The sequence below is a fragment of the Vidua macroura genome, chromosome 4 (genome assembly GCF_024509145.1).
Source record: "Vidua macroura isolate BioBank_ID:100142 chromosome 4, ASM2450914v1, whole genome shotgun sequence".
Taxonomy (NCBI): Eukaryota; Metazoa; Chordata; class Aves; order Passeriformes; family Viduidae; genus Vidua; species Vidua macroura.
Window position 1 is genome coordinate 50823672 of NC_071574.1, and position 21371 is coordinate 50845042.

At 36.6% G+C, this 21371-nt stretch overlaps 1 protein-coding gene across 2 annotated transcripts in view; it reads right to left on the reverse strand.

The window, feature by feature from the left end:
* N4BP2 (NEDD4 binding protein 2) overlaps positions 1-21371 on the reverse strand; it is a 36018-nt gene that overhangs the window by 11673 nt on the left and 2974 nt on the right. Inside the window, exons 2-13 of one of the 2 annotated variants that reach the window (XM_053975510.1) lie at positions 19949-20063; positions 19487-19659; positions 16604-16942; positions 13574-14804; positions 12608-12732; positions 11345-11433; positions 9746-9822; positions 7830-7985; positions 4268-6582; positions 2783-2868; positions 2041-2083; positions 831-1066 (exon numbers count right to left, since the gene is read on the reverse strand). In XM_053975510.1, coding sequence (XP_053831485.1) covers positions 831-1066; positions 2041-2083; positions 2783-2868; positions 4268-6582; positions 7830-7985; positions 9746-9822; positions 11345-11433; positions 12608-12732; positions 13574-14804; positions 16604-16820 — 4575 coding nt within the window. In that variant the 5' untranslated portion in view covers positions 16821-16942; positions 19487-19659; positions 19949-20063. Of the gene's footprint in view, positions 1-830; positions 1067-2040; positions 2084-2782; positions 2869-4267; positions 6583-7829; positions 7986-9745; positions 9823-11344; positions 11434-12607; positions 12733-13573; positions 14805-16603; positions 16943-18003; positions 18100-19486; positions 19660-19948; positions 20064-21371 lie in introns of those variants that run through there. The other variant, XM_053975511.1, reaches the window with a different exon arrangement.

Genomic DNA, 21371 nt, shown 5'->3' on the forward strand with positions numbered 1-21371 from the left:
GCCAAGCTCCATGAATTCAAACTGAAAATAAAGCTGTGGACTTGACACTAGTTGCAATCAGTAGGGCACATACATGCAGTTCAAAGAAAGATTTCACAAGCCATTTTCCAAGCACAGGCTAATTCATACAACTTTCTACACCAGTTCAGAGCTCCTCTGCTTTAGGACTGCTGCTTATCAGAGACTATTACAAAGAAGAATGCCTGTTCTGAACATCAGTGGGGCAGTAGAGGGCAGTATCAAGCACAAGCCAAACAGGCAGGGTACAGGAATTCTGTGTGGAAAACAAAGAACTACTACAAATCTATTATAGAGTTACTTTAGAAGTGGGTACAGCAACTTGTTTGAGATTAACCTCAAGTACTTATTTTAATGTCTCATCTGTTAGGAATGTTGTGAGTTCTCCTAACTAAAAAAAAAAAAAATTACAACCAATTCAGTACACTTCTTAACACGGCATGGAGCCAACTAAGAACTTTTTTTATATTGCTGTCACAATAAAAAGCATGGAAGACCACACTGATCTTTGTTTTTAGCTGAGCAACCAAAAAACAATTCAACCAAACACAAATGCTAACCTGGATAGTGCAATGCGGCATGATCTGTTTGTGAAACAACCAAAATATTATATTCTAAATGAGACTGTGTTTTTCAAACAGAACCATCTACCTCAAGCAAACTCCTGTATCACAGTTATCAACAATACTAATTAGCATGTATTTGTCTCACAAATTCAAGCTGTAATCAGCAGCACAGGGATGAGTCACCATACTTCATTTCACTAACAGTAATGAATCTAAACCACATTAAAAAAATGGTGCTAGCCATACCAGGTCCTCTCTCTCCTGCATGGCTATTTCTTCAGAAATTATTTGCCTGAGAGAAACTTTCTGAATCTGAGCATTCCAGTGATCCATAAATGGAAAAACGTCTGATGTTGCTGGGGTCTTTGTCTGTATATCATAAGATGTGTCTGCAGCCGAGCTCGATTTTTTCTTCTGTATTTTGCTGTCTGCATTCTGAGATAACAGCACTTCTGAGTCATCTGTATCTATCTGCTGAAACACTGTAGGACATTCAAAAGCAATAAAAATAGGGTGACAAAACACTGACTAGGTTATATATACATGCAATGCCAAAATAATAGACAAGTTTTTCAACCTATACAGTTTGAGTTTTGTCAAAACAAGATTATTAATGCTAAAACAGAAACTAACACATTGCTTTCACCTTCTTCACTTCCATTTTCCAAAGACTGTCTGATCATCTTTATCTATTTCGTGAAACAAAGAAAACCAGACTTCCTCACAAAATTTTCAAGTGCTAAGATGTTATCTTACAGCTGTAAATCACCTTGCACATACATTAAGTGGGAGGTTGTTTGCTTTTATAAAAGAATTACTGACTCCTATGTTTACCTGCCTTTCTTCTACAACTTAAGGACAGATGCTTAACAATCTGGTTTTCTGCTTCTACAAGTTAATGGCAACAGCATTGTTTGGTCACTAGTTTGCACTAGTCCAAGTCTGCAGTGGGGTTCTGCCATAGAGGGACATTTCTTCTGGGAGCTGAATGAAAACTGGATTGCAAGAGATGTTAACACTATTTGAACAAGGCATCCATCTTCCTGCTAAAATCACCTCTGATGAACAACATGTCAAGGTTGTACTCCTGACCTCCCTTCCTCACCTGCAGAAATCTTACTCTGCTAGTAATTCTCTGGCCTCCTTTTCTTGCTACAGAGAATTCCCACCAAACAGCTGTCTGCTTCAACCAGAGCTTCTCTAAGTTTTCTGAATGACACAAAACTATAGGCTTTATCTGGAACTAGTGATTCTGCTTATAATTAACTCCTCTCCCCTCCCCCACACCATCATAAGAGATTGGTAAATGGATCCAAAGGCAATAAAGTTTAGCCTAATAAATAAAGTCGTCATTTTTCAACGGATGGGGTTATTTGCAACCTTAAATTTCAAATAATTAAATGCTTTTATAATGAACATTAAGTATTTTTACAATTAAAAGAAATATACAACATACCTTCTGCAGTCAACTTACACGATTCATCTCTCCTCTGACGCTTCTAAATAAAAATATTAAAATCATGGATCTTATAAGTTATGAATTTTGCAGGAAAACTTTGCAAGTGTTAGCTTCTAATTAAAACAGTTTCAAAATAAGGTCTTGCAATATTTCTCAAAGATTCAGTATCTTAAAAGAAATATATTTAGGAAAAATAATTATGAAGTGAAATTTATAAGCTAGAATTATCTTTCTAAAAACACATCAAACCAGAGAAACATGCCCCACTGCCAAGACTTCATAGCCATAATTATATAAACTAAACAAAAAGTTTGCCAAAAGGCATTCCAAGTTTCACAGAGCTGTAAAGGAACACAGATTACAGAACTCATCTCAATTATTGCACATGGAGATGTTTTGTATAGAGAATAATTCATAAAATAATTATTTTTACAGGTCAAAAAAAAAAGTATTTTTGGCCAGTGGAATTCATCAATCTTGTAGTGAAATTGTGCACTATGATCCTTCTTTTTTAAGAATCTTGTTTTCATGATGAGGCACTCATGATATCTCTTAAAACATCTTTCAATAGCTCCAATGATTATGACATACTGATACATTCCACACATTTTAAAAACTACTATTACATTTTATCATTGTTCTTGCCAAGATAACACCTTTAGACCAAGACATATGCAGACAAATGGTCAGACAAAATACAGGCATGCCACAACATATCATAAGCAGGAAATCTACTGACCAGAATAGATTCTTTCCATTTTTCATGAATCACTTTTGCCAAATTCAGATCAATATGAACCACACAATCCTCAACAGTTAGTGATCCTGGGGGAACAAAGAGAATATATTCATTAAAAGCATTCTATAAAACCTTATGTAAGCAATTAAAGTACAGTATCCTAGATTTATGAATTTTAACTTTGGAGAGTCTACATAAACTGGTCATGCCTGAAAAAAAATTCTAAACAAAAAACGCATTCCACAGAAATTGTTTTCAGGTGTTCAAAAACTCTGAAAGGGTAGGAAAGAAACAAGTTAACATTAACGGTATATTGTTGAAATATGACTACCTGAACGACGATATTTTTTCACCTGTTTTCAGTTTTTCCAGCAGACCCTTCTTTTACAAAGCCACTGTTAATTGGAAACAACAGTTTCATCCAAGAAACTGTGATTTCCCCTTTCCACTGCAATCCACATGGCAACTGCTTTTCTGTACAACATACCCACCACAGCCCAACAGCAGTCACATCCCTCCTTTCCAACACAGGAGTTTGTCAGAGAGACAAACTCCTAGCATCCCCCCAAACTCTAAAGGAAACAGCAGAAATTATCATGGTATCATAACAAAAGCTCTTTTTCCTAAAAAGGGTATTTCTCACCCTTTCAAATATAAAAAAACCAAGAAGTATGTATGCATCAAATAAAAATTTTGGGCATACTTCAGACACAATAAAACACTTTTCTGCTATAAAAAACAAACTTTTTTTTTTAAGGAGGTAGGCATATAAGGCAAAGAGGCCAGTAATCAAACCCACCAATAAATCAGGTATCCAGGGTTTCACATAAAGCAATCTTCAAGATGAAAAACGGAAATGAGAAAAAAAAAGGAAAAAGTGTGGGGGAAAAAGAGAGAAAAACATCAAGCTGTATATTCTTCCTATTTTCTTTTTTCCTTTTTCTATCACTTTTTAACTTTTGAGATGCATGTTCAAGCTGCTTATGGCTTCCTTAACCATAATCTGCCAGCAGACTGGTCTGTTGTCATCTTTTAAGTACAGCCACATTTCATCTCCCTTAACCATCCATCTTCTTGTTCCCCAACTTAAGTGATGCCTGAAGGTTTTTTTCCCTTTCTTCTTCAAATCAGCCACAATTTGCATATTCCTTATGATCTGAGTATCTCTTCAGAGTCTGAATATAAGCTCAAAGGCCTGTTGCTCAGAATACAAATAAGCCAATATATTTTCTTTTTACTTTGAAGTATGTGCATCTACAAAAAGACAAAGGCAGAAGGTAGCCCTACTGCACTTGTATTTTATGCCATGCTTAGTTCAGTTTCATTTCTGCATTAACAACATCAACCACCAGTATAATGAGGAATTACAGGAATCTATTCCCTAAAAATCAAGCATGAAGGGGAAAAAAGCACAGACAAAGAAAGAAAGGTTTCCTAGTAAAATAATTTCTTTTCCATAAAAACATGTATATAATTACATCATACCTGCATCAATGCCAACAGGTCCAAATATCTCTTTCAGCTGGAGTGCCAGTTCAGGAGGCAATGTTAGTTCTAGGCAATCTATACTGAAGGCTGCATGTGATGCTGGTATAAGGCCTTGTCTCTTGGCTTTAGTTGCAGCCCAGCTTGCAGTGTCAATTTCTTCTTTACCACATATCTCCTTGGAATTCTCCGGAGTTTCTTTATCCATCTCCAGTTCTTTATTGCTCCTAGGACCAACCAGAGGTGCACGATCCATTTCCAGTAACAAACCAGTCCCTTCGGAATTTTTGGCATTGCTTTCTGAAGGGTTACTGTCACTTTCATTGTTTAATTCAGATTTCAAATTGGTAGAAGTTGTGTTAGGATCATGAGGCAAACCTGCATCAAGTCGTAAAAGTGATGGCTTATCTACAGTTTCTTCAAGAGGACTCTCACTCCCTCCCTTCTGCTTTCCTGAAATGGACAGTTCAATGACACCTGCTGCTGAGTTGCTTGTGTTAGTTCTAGGGGCCGAATCCACAGAATTTTTCAGTTCCACTGATTTATCCAATGAGGTAGCAGTGATTGAGTCAGAAACATCCGCACTTGTCACAGCTGTCTTGGGAGCCCTACTTTCTGCAATGCTGAGTGATGAGTCCTTGCCTTCTAAAGTCTCAAAGGTATCCCCAGCCCCAAGTACTTGTGGGGTTTGTTTGCAGTCTTTGCGATTCTCAACATAATTTATACTTGCCTTGAAATCAAGGTCTGCAACCACTGGCTCAGCTTCGCTTTCCTGAAAGCTTTCAGTATCAACAGCTTTACGTAACTTTTCGTCAGAGTCTAGCAGCAGACCTGTGGCCCAGTCTATGTCTTTGTTACATCTTTCATATAGATCTTTCAGAGCTTCAAATGAAACAGACTCAAAGAGCTTACAGAGTGTATCTAGTCTTTCAGACTCATCGATATTGATAAGCTCACTTTCCTCCACAAAAGTACTTTTATCATATGTAACTCGATAGGGTATTTTTTCCTGAGAATCTGAGACATTATCTATGTCTTTGGGTTTGAAGCCATCTAACCTGCCATGCAGTATTTTTGTTGTCTCAGGGAAAAGCATTTTCTTTTCTAATCTCCACAGGAGAGCGAAGTCCTGTGATTCAGTCTGTGAATGGCTACTTTTTTGCCTACAAAAGTTTGTTTCCTGTTTCTCTTCTGCCAAGTTAAGTTTAGACAAGTGGTCCTCGTCTCTGGGATGTGGCAAGCTGCTGTTTGTAAAAGTGAGAGCTAATTTGTGATGTTTTCTTGTTCTCTTACTTTGCTGGGATTTTTCCTCACTTACTGTTTCACTAGCTACTACTTCCTCTAGGTGCACAGGCAAATTCCTTGTATCTGGTTGCTCTTCAGTGTTCACAGGTGACCCATGAATCACATGTACAGTTTCAAGAGCATTCATGTTAGTGTCATCTTCAGTATTTCTGTCTTCATCACACTGATTTGAATTTGTCTTTCTCATTCTCCTTGACCTTTGCTGTCTCTGTTCTAATGAGGCTGAGACAGGCCAATATCCTAACATTTGCAATTCTGGTGTAACTTTATCTGAACTAACAGAGTAGCAGCTACAGGGTAGATTTTCGTCCTCGTGTCCTTTCTCAACAGTACATGTCTCAGGCAGGTCCACTTGCTCTTTGCCTATCTCAGAATGCTGCTGACTGGGAGCTTCACCTTCCTTATCACTCTTCAGAGGAGATTTTTCTAGTCTTCTAGATCTTTTGACTCTCTGTCCCATTGTTTGTTCCATAGGCCAGTCACCCAGAAAGTTTAGTAGTTCTGTTTTTCCTGATGCGTCAAAAGCCAAACTGCTTGGTTCCAGCGTGTTACTGGTTTGTGTTGATTTTGGTTCCATACGTATTTTGCCCAATTGTTCAACTGCAGTTTGAACTTTGAGACTGTTGTTATCACTGTGCTCCTCAGCTCCACCTGTGTGTAAGTTCACAATCTCTTCAGTTGGAATCACATCAACCTCATCCATTTCTGCTTCAGTATTTTCTTCTGTTTTTAATCCCTTTCCTTCTTTCTTCTCTAAGGGCAGCTCTCTTTTGATGTAATCTGATAAATTAATTTCCAAGTCATCTTGAACAGTGCTGTTCTCGGAATTGTGTTCCACTGAGATATTTTCCATATCTTTTTCCTCTTTCTGAAAATGCTCAGGGTCACAACTACTTTCTAATGTTAGAGAAATACTGGGAGAAGTTTTATCAACTTCAGTTAATTCAATAGGCTCCACCTCAGAAGCAAAATATTCTTCTTCCTTTATATCAGAATGTGCCTCTCTCTCTCTGAAAGACAAATTGGAATGAAATATAAACCCATTTCAAACCTTCTTAAAGCATTGTCCACATTTTTAACTCCAGTTAGAGTTTAACCTAGTTAGACTTCTAGTGAGAGGAAAACAAATTTATAACTAGCTGTAACTCCAACACTCCTCAACAAAAAAGGAGATAAGCAAAGATGAACTTTCTTTAGGAAGTATCCCCTTCTTACTAGAGCACAGGGCTAAGAACACTTTCTCAGGAGCCAATCTTCCCCCATCCCATTTTCAGCATTCAGTTTTGTATCAAAGCACTTTGCTGCCAGACACTTCCTCATTCAGATCAGCAAGTCTGGTAAATATACTTTTATCTAATGACTGTTGCTCTCTCCTGTTGGCTTAATGCTAAAGACAGTCTAGACATTAACTAGGAGAGAATGTGCTTTTTCTTGTCAAACCATTTTTCACAATCAACTACATTCTATTAATTATCATTTCAAATACATCACACATGCAAATCCCAAGTGAAATAATAAGTGAAATAAAATCTGATTTCCTATGTGTCCTGGTTTGGCCAGAACACAGAGGTTATTCTGTACCACCTCACATCGTTGCTGGAGCAGGAAAGGGAAGGGGGAGCGAACGAGCAGCGTGTGGTTTGGGAGTCCCAGTGGGGGCACTGAACTGGGGAATGCCATTCCTGAGCAGGACACCGTGCACTGCAATACACAGCACGATCCAGACTGGCAGCTAAGAACAGTCCTGGATACAACCAACGGAAACCTAGGCAAGTTTAAATCAAGCATACTGAAGAGCAAGTAAAACCTGTTACTACTGCACAAAGAATTCACCTTCTACCACCAAGATATAACCTAACATCAACATACAAACTTGGAAATAGTAATTTGCTCTTATTTGGGACTACATTATTCTAAAAAACAATTTACAGATTTTAAGTACTTTGTATCTATGGCATAGATCCAACAACACATTTCTAAGATAAAAGAAAGTTAGTCAAGATTGGGTTCTTGAAAAGTAATAGGAGGTTTTCAAAAGCATTGGAAAGTTGACTAGATCCCTTGACTGCTCATTTTGGAAAATCTTGAAATTCTTAAAAATTAAGAAAGTTATGTAGGGATTTTTTGGTGTTACTTAACTGTTTTCTTTAATGCATTCACCGTTCAACACTATCATCCAGGTTTTGCTGCTAAGAAGCTAAAAGCCTACATTTTTAGCCTTTTATTAGATGCTACAAAGCTAATGAAAGAATCTAACCTCTGGCTTTCCTCCTGACAAGGATCTTCACTCCAACCAGCAGCTTCTGATTTGTCTGGAACTGAAGAATCCAATATTGATCTAACAGTAAGGCAGCGTTCATACCGTTCCAACATTCTTTTGATTTTGTCTTTAGATACACCATGTATGTTTCTCCTATGAATTGAAAACAAACAAACAAAAATAAAGCCATTTCAGATTTGTGTATAACAATGACAAAAGAGAATAATTTAATAAATTTACAGCAAGATTAACCAAAGAATTCAGGGAGACATATAAAAATCTGTGAAACAGCAATTCTTTCTGTATCTGTGCACTAAGGCATTGCAAACAGGACACATCAGATAAATTGCTGCTCCACTTCTCCACTCCATCTGGTCTACCCATACTGCCGTTGGATGTTTTGCATAATACTAAAATCCAAAACTGTACTAATAATGCATCTTCCTCAAATAAGTTTCAGAAAACACACTATATCAGATCCTGACAGCGATGCAGGATATAAAACTGGGTACCGAAGACTTCTGAATTCAGTCTTCTTTATTTGGTTTTGCTAAACTAAGAACTCGTTGAGCCTTGAAGAAAACCTATTCACCCATTATTCCAGACACCCTTTGGTCAGAAATTTTCACTTACTCTGTTAAGCACCAATTAGCACTGTGTTTTGCTGCAGTTCCATCTAGAACAAGTGAATCTTACCAAGGATAGTAAAAGAGAAATATTTAACTTTTATTTTAAGAAGGAAAATAATCTACCCTACCTCACATAAAAAGCAGCCAACCTTAAGCTAAACATGCAAATTCAGATGACAACAAATACTACAAAATCACAAAATAACATCTGTTGGAAGGGACCTCTGGCAGTCCTATACTTCAGTATCCTACTCAGAGGAAATACAGCTAGATCAGGTTGCCCAGAGCTTTTTGTCTGATTTTGAATATCTGAAATGAATGAAAGTCTATAAACTCTCTGGGCAAACTCTTACTTTCAGTACTTAACCACCTTTAAAGTAAATGTTGGGCTTTTTTCTTTTATGTAATCTAGACTTCCAACTTGATGATGTTTGGTTTGTCCTATCCCTGCACAACTCTTTTTAGTCTTCTCTTTAACCTTCCAAAAGGTAGCTGAAAACAACAGAATTATCCCTCTTCAATGATCTCTGCTGAAGGCTGAATAAACTACTCTTGCTCAGTTCCATATCACCTGCAAATTTGCTAAGAGTGCACTCTGTCCCAGCATCCAAGTAATAAAAAGGACATTAAAGAGCTGCAGTCCCTCCCCAGAGGGGACATAAGCCTTCACTTTGGACAGCGATCATAACATTTGAACCTGGCATCTAGCCAATTTTCTCATTATGTTTTTTTATGTTTTATTATTCACTTCCATAGGGTTTATGTCTTGCCAATTTCAGCCCCAAGTAAGAGAAGGTCCTGCTAAAGAAGAAGTAAGCAACAATGATGATGCACAGAGGTTGGTCCCTCTTAGGCCACGAGGTGCTGACTAAATTCCATGATAGCAGAAACACATCAACTAAAGCAACAGACCAGGATGCAAAAACAGCCCCAACCTGACATAATTTTTGCAACCTCAGTAACCCAAGGGAACAGTCACTAAACCTTACATGCAAAGCACTCTAATAATGAAAACATCACAGTGTCTATTGCTAACAGTACCTTTTGCACATAACTGAAGTGACAAAAGATCTTTTAATACATACATACATACAAACATACAAAAGTCTTTTAATACATACATACATACAAACAAAAGTCCACAAAACATCATTAAAAAGCTACTTATTATCACAAAAAATTTGACAGATACCTTGCTACTTCACTAGCCATTGTACTAAACTATACTTTTTTTAAAATCTTAGCTTATACTGTCTAGTATGTTATTTTCCTTTACATTCTTACCTTTCAAGTTCTTTTGGTTTAAACTTCCACCAAGTGTCTGGTTCTCGGAACATTACTTTGTATTTGAACTGCTGAGCCTGAATAAAAGAGATAAAATATAAAACAGAACATGCCACATCACCCATTTCTTATATCTATGAAAAAGCACACTATGTGCATAGTTTGCTTCTTCAAAGCTGATTTTTGTATTTTTGATACCTATTAAACATTTGGAATAACACTTTTGTTCACTGTTGCACTTCAGTTTACATAAACTGAAATTTAAAAAAAAAGTATATGCATCTCTTATAAAATTAAACATGTGCCATGATGTGTCTTCTCTGAGACAATACTGCAAAACATCTCCTCTTTCCAGATACAGCATGCACATGTCTACACAGCCTCTCCAAGACAGAGGAAAGGGCACAGCTTACATTCAGAGCTGACCAGATGTGAACCAGTTCCAAAACAAGCAATTCAGATACATTAGCACAGCTATTGTGGACAGCCTTCCTGCCACATGGGAAACTTGACCAAGCTGCAAGTAAGTGGCTCCTATATAGTCCAGTCTCATCATAACGGAAAAGGAGCCTAAAGTCTAATCAGGTGAAACACTGCAAGTACTGTGCTGTTTCTCCCCATTCCTGCTTTCAGAAAAAATTCTTATCACTGTACCAAACACTGCACTTCTGCAAGAAGTCTTGTGTTTCTTGATTTCAGTATACAGTAAAATGAAATACATAACTTACAAAAGAACTGCTAATCTGACAGTTGCTAATAAATGCAAAGATAATAAAATAAACATTTTATTAACAAAAATTATGTGTGTTAAAGTCTCACTGTTCATTAATCCATTAGCACATGCAGCATATGTAAGGCATCTGCTCAAAAGCTGTCAATTATATAGACTCTGCTGTGTTTCTGTAACAGGCAAGGAGAAATCCCAGATCTACATTATAATACTTTTTTGCAATGTATTATTTCAGTTAATCAGAACCAATTTCATAAAATAATGCTGTTCTAACTACCAACCAATATGGTCCATGATCAATAGCAAAACACACTCTAGTCTCTGAAAGTGCTGATGTCCATTTAAAACTATTACGTGAAAAGGTGGATCACTTAAAAAAAAAGTATTAAGTAAAATCTGCATAACTTCAAGCAAGCTAGCAATATTTGGTAACTCTAGCCTCCAACTGGTATCTGGCTCTACGTCATATTTAGGATGGAACTGAGTTTTCAAGTTTTACAGAGCATCACACATCACTCATTCATTAGTATTGACTGCATTTTTAAAGCAGCTTCTAATTTTACTGATCATATAAAAGAGGAACAAAATCCACTTTCTTCAACAACATTTGCTTTTGGCCCCAAGAACAAAGCACTTGGCATTGGCTTTTGGTAACTAGGTCAGGTTAATGCTCATATACCACATGACAGTGAGTCAGGCAACACAACATGACACTGGGCAATATGATTCCATGCAACACTGGCTTTTTTACTCCAGACTTCCTTGTGGAATAGCAGCTGGACTGTGAAAGACACTCCCATTTTAAAACTTATGTTGTTGCCATGCTAGACAATAATCTTTTTTCACATTGGTCAAATTGTAATACTAACCAAAGTAACATAAGGCTTCATCTCCCATGCTTGTATGTTAGTGTTGTCAATTATTATAGGAGAGATTCTCATTTCAAACGCTTCTTTGGCTGAAAAATACACATGTACAAAACAATGTAATACAGTTAATTTCATTACAATAGGGTGAACATATTAATACTCATGCTCTAAATTTGTTCTATTTTTACATAGATAATCCATAATGATTAACCACTGTGTAAAGAACTCTTGCCATAACTTGATCTGTTTCAAGATCCTGTTTCAAGGCCCCTTATTTCAGAACCCCCCCCCTCACATGTAAAGCTACTGAGATATGGCATTAGCTTTTGAATTAACATATGTATGATAATCAAGGAATGAAAATGCAGATGTAAAATGCATCAAGATGACTAATCGATCAGTAAATTAAACTAAAAAAACTACATGATCACCTTAAAGTGGACTTCTTTGTTGCATACAAAATTCTTGGCTTTATAACAGTCTTAAGATTAGTCCACTCTGTAAACTGTATAAAATATGAAAAATCAAAAGAATTATTGTAATTTAAATACACATTAATGAAATGTATAGAACCACTAACTTTGAGACACAGCATCATGTTTCTGTAGCCATGTTGCAATGTGTCTGAACAATCACAGTTCTTGCTGAATCCCACATTTATTATTTCATTTCTCCACTAGTAGAAATTTGACAGCAGAAAAGGGATCATGGTTCAAATTTAGCAAGTAAAAGCTTAAAAAACTTGTTCTATGGTGAGTTTAGCACAGGTCACTGTCAAAAAAACCCCATCCAATTATGAAATTGGGAAAAAATAATTTATTATTCTTGCTCTTGTAATTTTGTTTAAATTTGACAACAATTTTATGTACAAGAGGGAAAAAAGATAACTAAGAGCAGGAAGATATCTGTGTATTATTTGTATCCTCATTACTTACTGCATATGCATATTATGGATCATCTCTGAAGAAATATTTCTGGGAGATGGTGTAGGTAACCACTCTAGAAATGGGACACTACCCAAAATACATACCATGATAAAATCTGAGGACAAAACATACTCTTGACAAAGACAGTGGCATTTCTAATTGCAAAACACACAATGAACAGATGACTTCTGAGTTTGTGCTCATATTCTTTTTCCATACATATTAAAAAATACTTCTATGATGGGATAAATGCTTGTCACGTAACAAGCCAAGCATATTTTTGAACAGCAAATAAGCACTGAACTGTGAGCAAGCTAATCCCTTTTTTATATCTCACCTCGTTTCCTGTTCCAGTCATGTGCTTCCCCTAAGCAATCAGGATCATAAAGGTATTGTCCATGTTTGTAAAAGTAATCATCAGTACTAAGAATGATTCCACCTGGATTATCCTCAAGCAAATTCCTGTGAAAGATCAAGAAATAAACAGCTTTTTCCCCCTTCTTCTCCCAAGCTGCAATGTCTACTACCATACATACTTTTTTTTAGTCTCTTGCACAAAACTAAAATTATTTGGAATGGGTAAGGTAGGTAAGAGGAGGGAAAAAAAAAATCAACCTCCAAGCAAATATGATCTATAATAATTTCCCTCCTTTGTTTTTTCCAAAGGCTGAGGATTATCTAGGGGACAGAGCTGATCTAGTTTCCCTACAAGTCTCTCATTTCAAAACATCAAGGGAGGTATTTTTCCATCTACATGTAGCGATATATTTTCACACTAACAAATATCCTGTCTTAATTGCATCACATGTTTCAGGTGTCAGTCAAAAGGAGTCTTAATTCAACCTAGGCTTTCAGAAAGAAAACGAGTCAAAAATACCCCCAAGAAGCTTCACATATACTACTTCTACAATAAAAGTTATACAGTGAAAGCGGAATTTCTGCCTGTAAAGAGCTGGCATATTTCCATCAGTGTTATTCAAAAAAAGCCACTCGAAATAAACTGGGACTGAAAGAATACAGTAGACCTAACACTACAGCAATGATGCTCTGCTGACAAACTCCTTTGTTCAGTGACAGAAGTTAAAGCTTATCATTTCTATTTCAATTTCCACTAGGAAAGGACCTGCAAGCAACTCTGCTCTCAGCAATTATCATTACCTATCACACTGTGTGTACTGTGCAGCTTGCAATTAGGGTTTACACATTTCTATTTACAAGTGTCAGAAAACTGCCTCTGCCTATGCCAAATCCTGTACACAATTAAGCAGTTTTTTTTTAGAAGCTCACAATATAAATGTTCTACCTTGCCAAATATGATTTTCCTGATCCTGGAACACCTCTGAGAAGAACAAGTACTTGACCTATTAGTTGCATCTTTTTTCTCATCATGTGACAAACAGGTGGTTGCTGTGCTTGCAGGAGGCTCAATTTTGAGTTTCTATCTTGATTTCCCCATACCTTCAGAGAAGAGCTGCCATCCCAGGCATTTGAAACCACTGGGGAGGAAAGAAAAAGTCCTTTTTCCGAAGTTCTACAGTCAGAAACAGGTCTCCACTGCCCTGGACTGACAGCCACAGGAATTACAAAGCTGTGACTTCCACTGGAAGGATAAAACACAGGAGCCATGAGATTCCAGTGTTGTTGAGATTGACCTGATGGTGTAGGAAAATTTAAGTTATAACCCTGCTGAGTTTGCTGAGTATCTACAGGTTTTTGTATTTTGAAACTGGATGTTTCAGGAAAAATATATGCCTCTGGAAGAGAAGCACTCTGGTAGCTGCTAAAGGCAGTCACTTCATCTTCATGTTGTTCCAGGCACCCTGAATTAGGATCTCCAGTAACAGCTACTCCAAGTTCCATAGGTCTTTGGGAGGACCCACAAGAAGCAGCAGTCACACTACTTTGATCCAAAACAGTATCTTGTGTCTGATCAGAATTTTCACACGATATTTCTCCATTTGATAGTTTATATACTGCTGAAGCCACATCATGTTGAACGTGCATTTCCAACAAATCAGAATCTTCCAGTATCTCTTCAAAATTGTCTGATGCAGATGGTGAGCTTGTCTGGATGCTCAGCTGACTCACTGACGGCTGGGAACAGCAGAAGTTTTCTAAAACCTCAGTATTTGTCTCTGCTTGCTGTGGAAAAAGTAGGACATTGCAAACCGAATCAGGTTTTTCCCACTCAGGAAATTTGGTAAAACCATCCTCTTCCACAGGGTGCTCATATACTATTTGGTCGTTTGCAGAATTAGGCAATTCCTCACTCAAGCTGTAACTCTGAAAGGCATTTTCTAGTAGGGAATCCAGTTCTCCAGTCAGCTGCACACCAGGTGACAGGACCTTTTCTATTGCTGCTCCCGAATAACTATGTGCTGCAGCACCTTCCCCCATTCCTTCATTTGCAATAGATCTTTGCTGATTAACAAGAGGTAATGATGATGCTGCTAAATCAAAACCCAAGGTTTTTGAAGATGCTGCTCCTTTGGCATGGGTGGACAGCTCTAGAAGATGATCCATAGCATTTTCTACTGTTGGGTAAGATAAACAGAATAAAGTATGGTCAACTAAACAAGCCCGAGCTGATGCACATGCAATTCTTTACTTGAGGAAGCATTTATTACAACTAAAGAAACAACCAGAAGACAGTTCAGCAATTCACCTTTAAATATAGCTTCTGAAACTCCCTTGATCCATTACTCTTTAGAAATAAAGGCAGAACTCAATACAGACATATTGAAAAATAACAACCTAATAAAAATTACTACGGAAATACCATCTAAAAATTACAAATTTTAACTGGAAAAAATATTAGAGCTGGATGTTTAAATGGATACTTATTTCTAATCTAACTGAAATAGTGTAAAATAAATTAAAAACTCTACTAAGGATGAAAGAAATAAAAGTATGCAAAGCATGTTCATTATGGCCCACTTTAAAATGTCCTATCTAACATAGCCTGAAAAATCCATTATCTGCATTAATTCTTTGTAAAGCCACTAAATTGAGTAGAGGGTGCCAGTGATCAACATGAACAAAATGAAAAGCAGGCACAAACATCATCTGAGCCCTAAAGCTAAGCTTCTGTTTTCCTGAAAGACAGTGTAGCAAAAACTTTAAGCTCATTTAAGTATGACTCCATCTGCGCTCATTAAACAAAATCTTTGTCATCCTTCCAGCTTCTCTACTGTATGAAAACAACTTATTAGCACTCAGATATGCTAACCTTTCCATTTTTAAACTACTGTTTACAGTACAAGGCTCTGAACTCTACATGTTTACTGCATTCTCCAATAAGCTTACATAAAATTGTTATTATGGTAAAGGTTGAATCTTATTAAGAGTTCGGAGCATGAATCAGTAATTCCATCAAATTCCATTTTAAAATGAACAAAAATTATAACAGCACTCTCACATTTGTTCTTAAGTTGTAAACTCTGTACAATTTAGGTAATAAAAACAGTCCTTTTAATAGTTACCTACCTTTCATACATATAAAAAAATACCAAAATCTGCTTTCTTAGCACATATTCTTACAATAATCAATTAATCACATCTGATCATATGAATACAAATTCATTAAAATGCTCCATATATGGCTTATTCCCCTGCACCTCATGCAGTACTTTTATCATAAACAAATAACCTTGCATATAGAGGAATTTTAAAACCACAGGAGAATGGGAGGGACTGGGCATAAATATGAAAATGGTCTGCCTGGAGAGTTGGGTATGTAGGTCAGCGGAGTGTAGGGAAAGAAACTAGTTCCTTGCCTTAGTTCCAGCAAAGCTGATGAGAACTAAACATGGGAAACAGAATTTATCCTGCAGAAACTAATCCTCAGTGGACACAACAAGATGACAATGCAAAATAAATGTAAGACAAAAGCTCAGTTCAAGTACTCACAGAAAAGCAAATGCTGCCAGGACCACATATGGCATACCATCAAAAAACTGTGATCTAGAACATAAAATACTACTCCTGCAGAAACAGCTTAGGCATCTTGCAGATATGGCACAGAAACTATTGGAAAAACTAGGTTCTCCTCACAACTCCACCACTGCCTGCTCTGTGTCACAGAATAATCCACTCTACACAGTACCTCCATTTATGGAGCGCACTGCTCCATTTACCAGGCTCACAGAAACATTGTTAAACTTGGAGAATCTTACACGGTTATAAAATTTCAAAATATTATTACTCCCCTACTTATAAAAAGTTAAACTCACAAATATGATTGCAACACCCACACTAACTTTCCTGGAGTTGCACCAGTTAAGAGCTATCTGCATGTGAAACAAAACAGTAATGTCAGCTGTATATTATTTACCTTTAAAATCACATTCAGACAGAACCATATAAACCACACTAGGATCCAGGTCAGAAAACATCTCTGACATGCTGTTGAAGAGCTCTTCCTTATTGATATAATGCATTGCTTGTGCTGCTAAGTGGCTTGGGTCCCCCTGGGATACAGCAACAGCAGTTCTGTCAGAACTGCCATTCCTCTGAGAAGGACTCCCACCAGTTTTCCTCTTCCGTGGCATTTTGTTTTCTAATATCCAGCGTGCTTTTTGTTCTGTTTGTTCACACGGGGCTGACAGCACCAAGCTCAAAAATCACAAAAAAAGTCCTCCTAACTGGGATAGACCGAACAGAAATTGCAGACCTGGAATTAAAAAAAAAAAAAAAAAAAAAAAACAAACAGAAAAAATTTAACACATGATCACATTTCCACATCTTCTATTTAAGTAGCTAAAAGATTAAAAATACACATAAGCATACAGGAAAACATTTTCTAGATGTCTGCCTTTTTTCTTTTCAAATGGCTGACAGATAGAGCAGCCTTATTTTCCAGTTAACTAGACATGGAATCTGTGTCTGGAAGAGAGAACAAATAGAATGTAGCTTAAAACAGAAATACAGAAAAGTAAGGTTTGCAATGCCAGGTGACCAGTTCACAAATATTCCTCTGCTACTGAGGATCAGTTAACATTATGGAACATCTACATTCAGTTACCACTCAGAAGCTACTCCTCTTATGGAAGATGTAACATGTTACCAAATCTTTCAAAACTTTTTCCTTACTTCTCCCCACCCATGATATTTTAAGAATAAACAGGAGTTCTAAAAATGGCAGAGAGGTTGTGGAGTCTGCAACCGCACATATTCTCAAAACCTGACCAAATAGCCCTGCTTGAACCAGGCTGTTTCAAGGCTTGGGTAATGTGCTTCAGGCACTCCTGCTTGATTTGATTGTTGGGTTGAACTAAGTGACATCCAGAAGTGCCTCAGCCTGTGTGGGGTTTTTTTTTAATTGTTACAACTTTACAACTCTACAATTGTTACAACACTTTACAACTCTATAAACCATAAAGCAAGAAGAGGTTTCTGTCCGACCCCCTCCCCCCATTTCTGCCGTGAAGCCTTTGAACACATCGAGTTACAACATTACAGCATCTGTAATAACTGCAATTACTGTATTAATCTTGTATAGAAAAGGAAAGCATTTATTAATTGAAATACAAGCATGGAGTACAGCATGGTCTCCCTTTTTTCTTTATATCAGTATCAAAGCTCTGTTGAATTCTTGTGATGATTGTAATAAACTAATTTATAGTTTTTACAAATAATTATTCACAAGCAAACCTTAGTAAGGTTCAGAAATCTGAAATTACAGCAAAGAATCACTATTTACCAATAACAATTACTGAGTAGGCCATAAAATACCTGTTATATAAAACAGGTTATTTTGCCAGTGGTGATCAATTCAACATGTGCAGATAAATCAACGGCAGCATTTCCATTTTCACTTAGTCCTTCCCTTCCTGGATCACTGGCACACAAATGACAATGCCAGATTAGTGTCAGATTCAAACAGCACTTCTCCATTATCCTCTAGCAATCTCTTCCAACAACCAAGAGATTGCCATGGTTTAGCTGAGGTATCAGGGAACAGGTTGGACTTGATGATCTTGAAGGTCTCTTCCAACCTTGTGATTCTGTGATTCTGTGAACATTTAGCAGAATGTTGACTGTTATGTTTTCAAGTCATAGAAATTTATGAAAGCAAAACAGACAACTCTAGGATCCCCAGGAGTTTCTATCATGTGTATATGGACTTTAGACAGACAAACCAGACGGATGTCTGAAACAATAACAAGGTCAAGGTAATCTGAAATGCATGACAAGGAAAACAATACTCAGGAAAAGGAAGAAGCAGACTTCCAAAAATAAAGGAGAAACCATAGTGGAAAATACTAATTGGCTAGACTGAGCTGAGACAACTGCAGCTGGTTTTTTCATCACACTTTTTTTTTGATTCACCTCTCTGAAAGTTATTCATGCACCTTGACATTACTGTGCAGCAATAGACTTCAAGCAGAACTCTTCAAGTGTTGTCAGTGTTTGAATCCAGCTCTCTTATAATGATCAATCCTGTAAGGACATGCTGCTGAAAAACATGTTCTGACTGCAAGTCCTATTACATATAACATTTCAAGTATAGGAAAAGAAGTAACTAGGTAGTATTCAAGAGCAGGCAGAACACACAGAATAGAGGAAGAAAAATACTAAACTACTTTCTAACTGAGTTATAGTTGATACCAAAAGTATTCACAAAACTCATTGAATCAAAGAGATTGTATTAGGGAACCATCAGCAGTAAATAAAGTTTTTTGAGGTCATTACAATGCCTTATTTTTTAAGCAAACATATCAGAGAGGTATTCTAACCACTACTGAATGTTTATGAAAAGCATTAAGCAGCATGAGACACTTCTGGTTTAACTGTGACCAAGTTCAAATGGCAAATAATTTATCAGTATTACTTCTCTTCATTTTTTAAGGACAGAGGAAGTCTCTAGCCTTGACATAACACAAGAGTCAAACAATATGAACAAAGCTGCCCAATTTGTATATATTTTTTAATTTCTCGGAATACTTAAGGTAGTTAACTCCATACATATAAAAGAGATTGGTTTGGTTTTCATTGGGTGGCGGTGGTGACAGCTTTTTAGTCTGGTCTACTTTTGGGGTTTTTGAACAATTTCTTAATTTCAAGCTATATAAAATATTTATCATGTAACGGCCATGTGAACCTTCTGGCGTTTTTAAAAAAACAAACACATGCACATATATACTTACAAGTTGGGACTGGAGAAAAAAAAATCCTATTTGTAATACATATAAAATAGCAATGGCACAGAACTTACATCTTTAGCTTCACTGAGTTGCCCCACAGTGGGTCCTTTCTCATCTTTCCAAAACCACCACTGATGGCACATTTAATAAAGATCTGCTGTTAAAAACTATAATGCACTCTTCTGTCAGGAAACCATACTTTCTAACGTACAAATCAGATGTCAGCAGAAGTGGCTGCTTCCTCCTGACAAAGGAATAATCAGAATACAAATTAAAATTTGTATTTTGCTCGCTTTAAGCAGTTTTAACAATGAACAATACACTTAATAGGTTTGAGTACATTAAGCACAGCTAATATCTTATATAAGTACCAAACATTTCAAGCTGAGCTCAACATTAAGTTTTCCTAAGGATAAGAACATCTACCTGATTTCAGTTTTTAGATGACTTCTTATCTAAAAAAGCTGACTTACATCAGGTAACAAAATAACATAGCAGAAAAATTAGCTAGAAATAAAGGTAAGTTTCCTCACTTGTCATTCCACTTGGTTCTTCACCACAGTTCTTAACCATCTTGAAAAGGTTTACATATCCACGCTGGTGAAGACTAGATTCATTCCATCATGTGGGAAATTAGGCAAATAAAATCTGGCACATCAAAATAAAATTATGTTACTTACACAGCTTATTTGTAAAGTCCTACTAATGCTAAAGAACTGCACTTCAATTCATCAAAGTGTCTGCCAACTCCTAATCCAATGTGTACATACCAAAGATGTTAGGTCTACTCAAAGTCTGACAATTCCAGTTTACATATTAGCCTAGAGCTTACTCCTCACAAGTCTTGTGCTTCCAAAGAACTTTAAAAAACCCCAAACAGCAATAAAACCACCGAACAAAATAAAGAATAAACATCAACAACAAAAAACCCAAACACACAAAAAAACACCAAAACCAAACTGAACATGTACACCTAAATTAGGTAAAGAATTTGAAACAACTGTTCTGTCACACTCCTAACATGACAAGTTGATGGCCTAAATACTCTTCACAAGAAATTGAGATACCCATCTCACATTTTACATCTAACTTTATTCCACTGCTCCAAAGAATTTAAAACTGTTATCAAAACACACAAAGCACTTCACTTAAGCACGTGATGAGAATCCAAATTTACAAAACAAAGAATGTGTTGCAGACATAGAAAGTTATTCACCTCAACAAAGTGGCTTCAGAAAAATCATACGAGGAAAACCTGAAAAGCCATTCAATTATTTTACAGAACAACCATTCAACAAAGGTAATTTCCACATTTGTTCATTTGCACTTTGAGGTTTCCTGAGTGGAGAAAAAACTATTAAGTATTTAAATACAAGCACAAGAGGAAAAGCAGCCAATGAAATCAAACTGACACAAATTCATTTTACTTTCTATATATAAAAAAAAAAAAAAGCTTTTCATTTTTTGGACAATGTTTGAGTCCCCCCTCTATAAACCAGAAGCTAAAAAAGGAAAGAAAAAACCAGGAAATGCCTTCTAGCAGATTTTTCTCAGTAAGTGTAGGAGTAGCAAAGGAGATAGTTTAGGAGCCTTTTGCGCTCTTCTGTTTCTGCCAGCAGTCAGCAAGGGAACAGGCCAATTCATTATTGAATGTGAAAATCTATACCCAGCTAAAGACAATGCTTCTGGAAACACTTCAAGGATCTTTTCTACTCTCTCATTCTTCCACTCTGTGTTATTCCCACTGGCTTTTCCAAGGTCTTGTTCAACAGTTTTAACAAAGGTCCTCCTTTGTCATATCAAGTTCTGTCAAAGTGCAAGATACAAATAGGTCTAATTCCTAACTAACTTGCATACACTTGCTTTAAGCAATCTGTTCTGCTAGGATTTTTTTCCACTTTTGTGATTTTTAAGTCCCAGGTCAGACAGATTCTTTTGAAGCTGCTGCAAAAAATA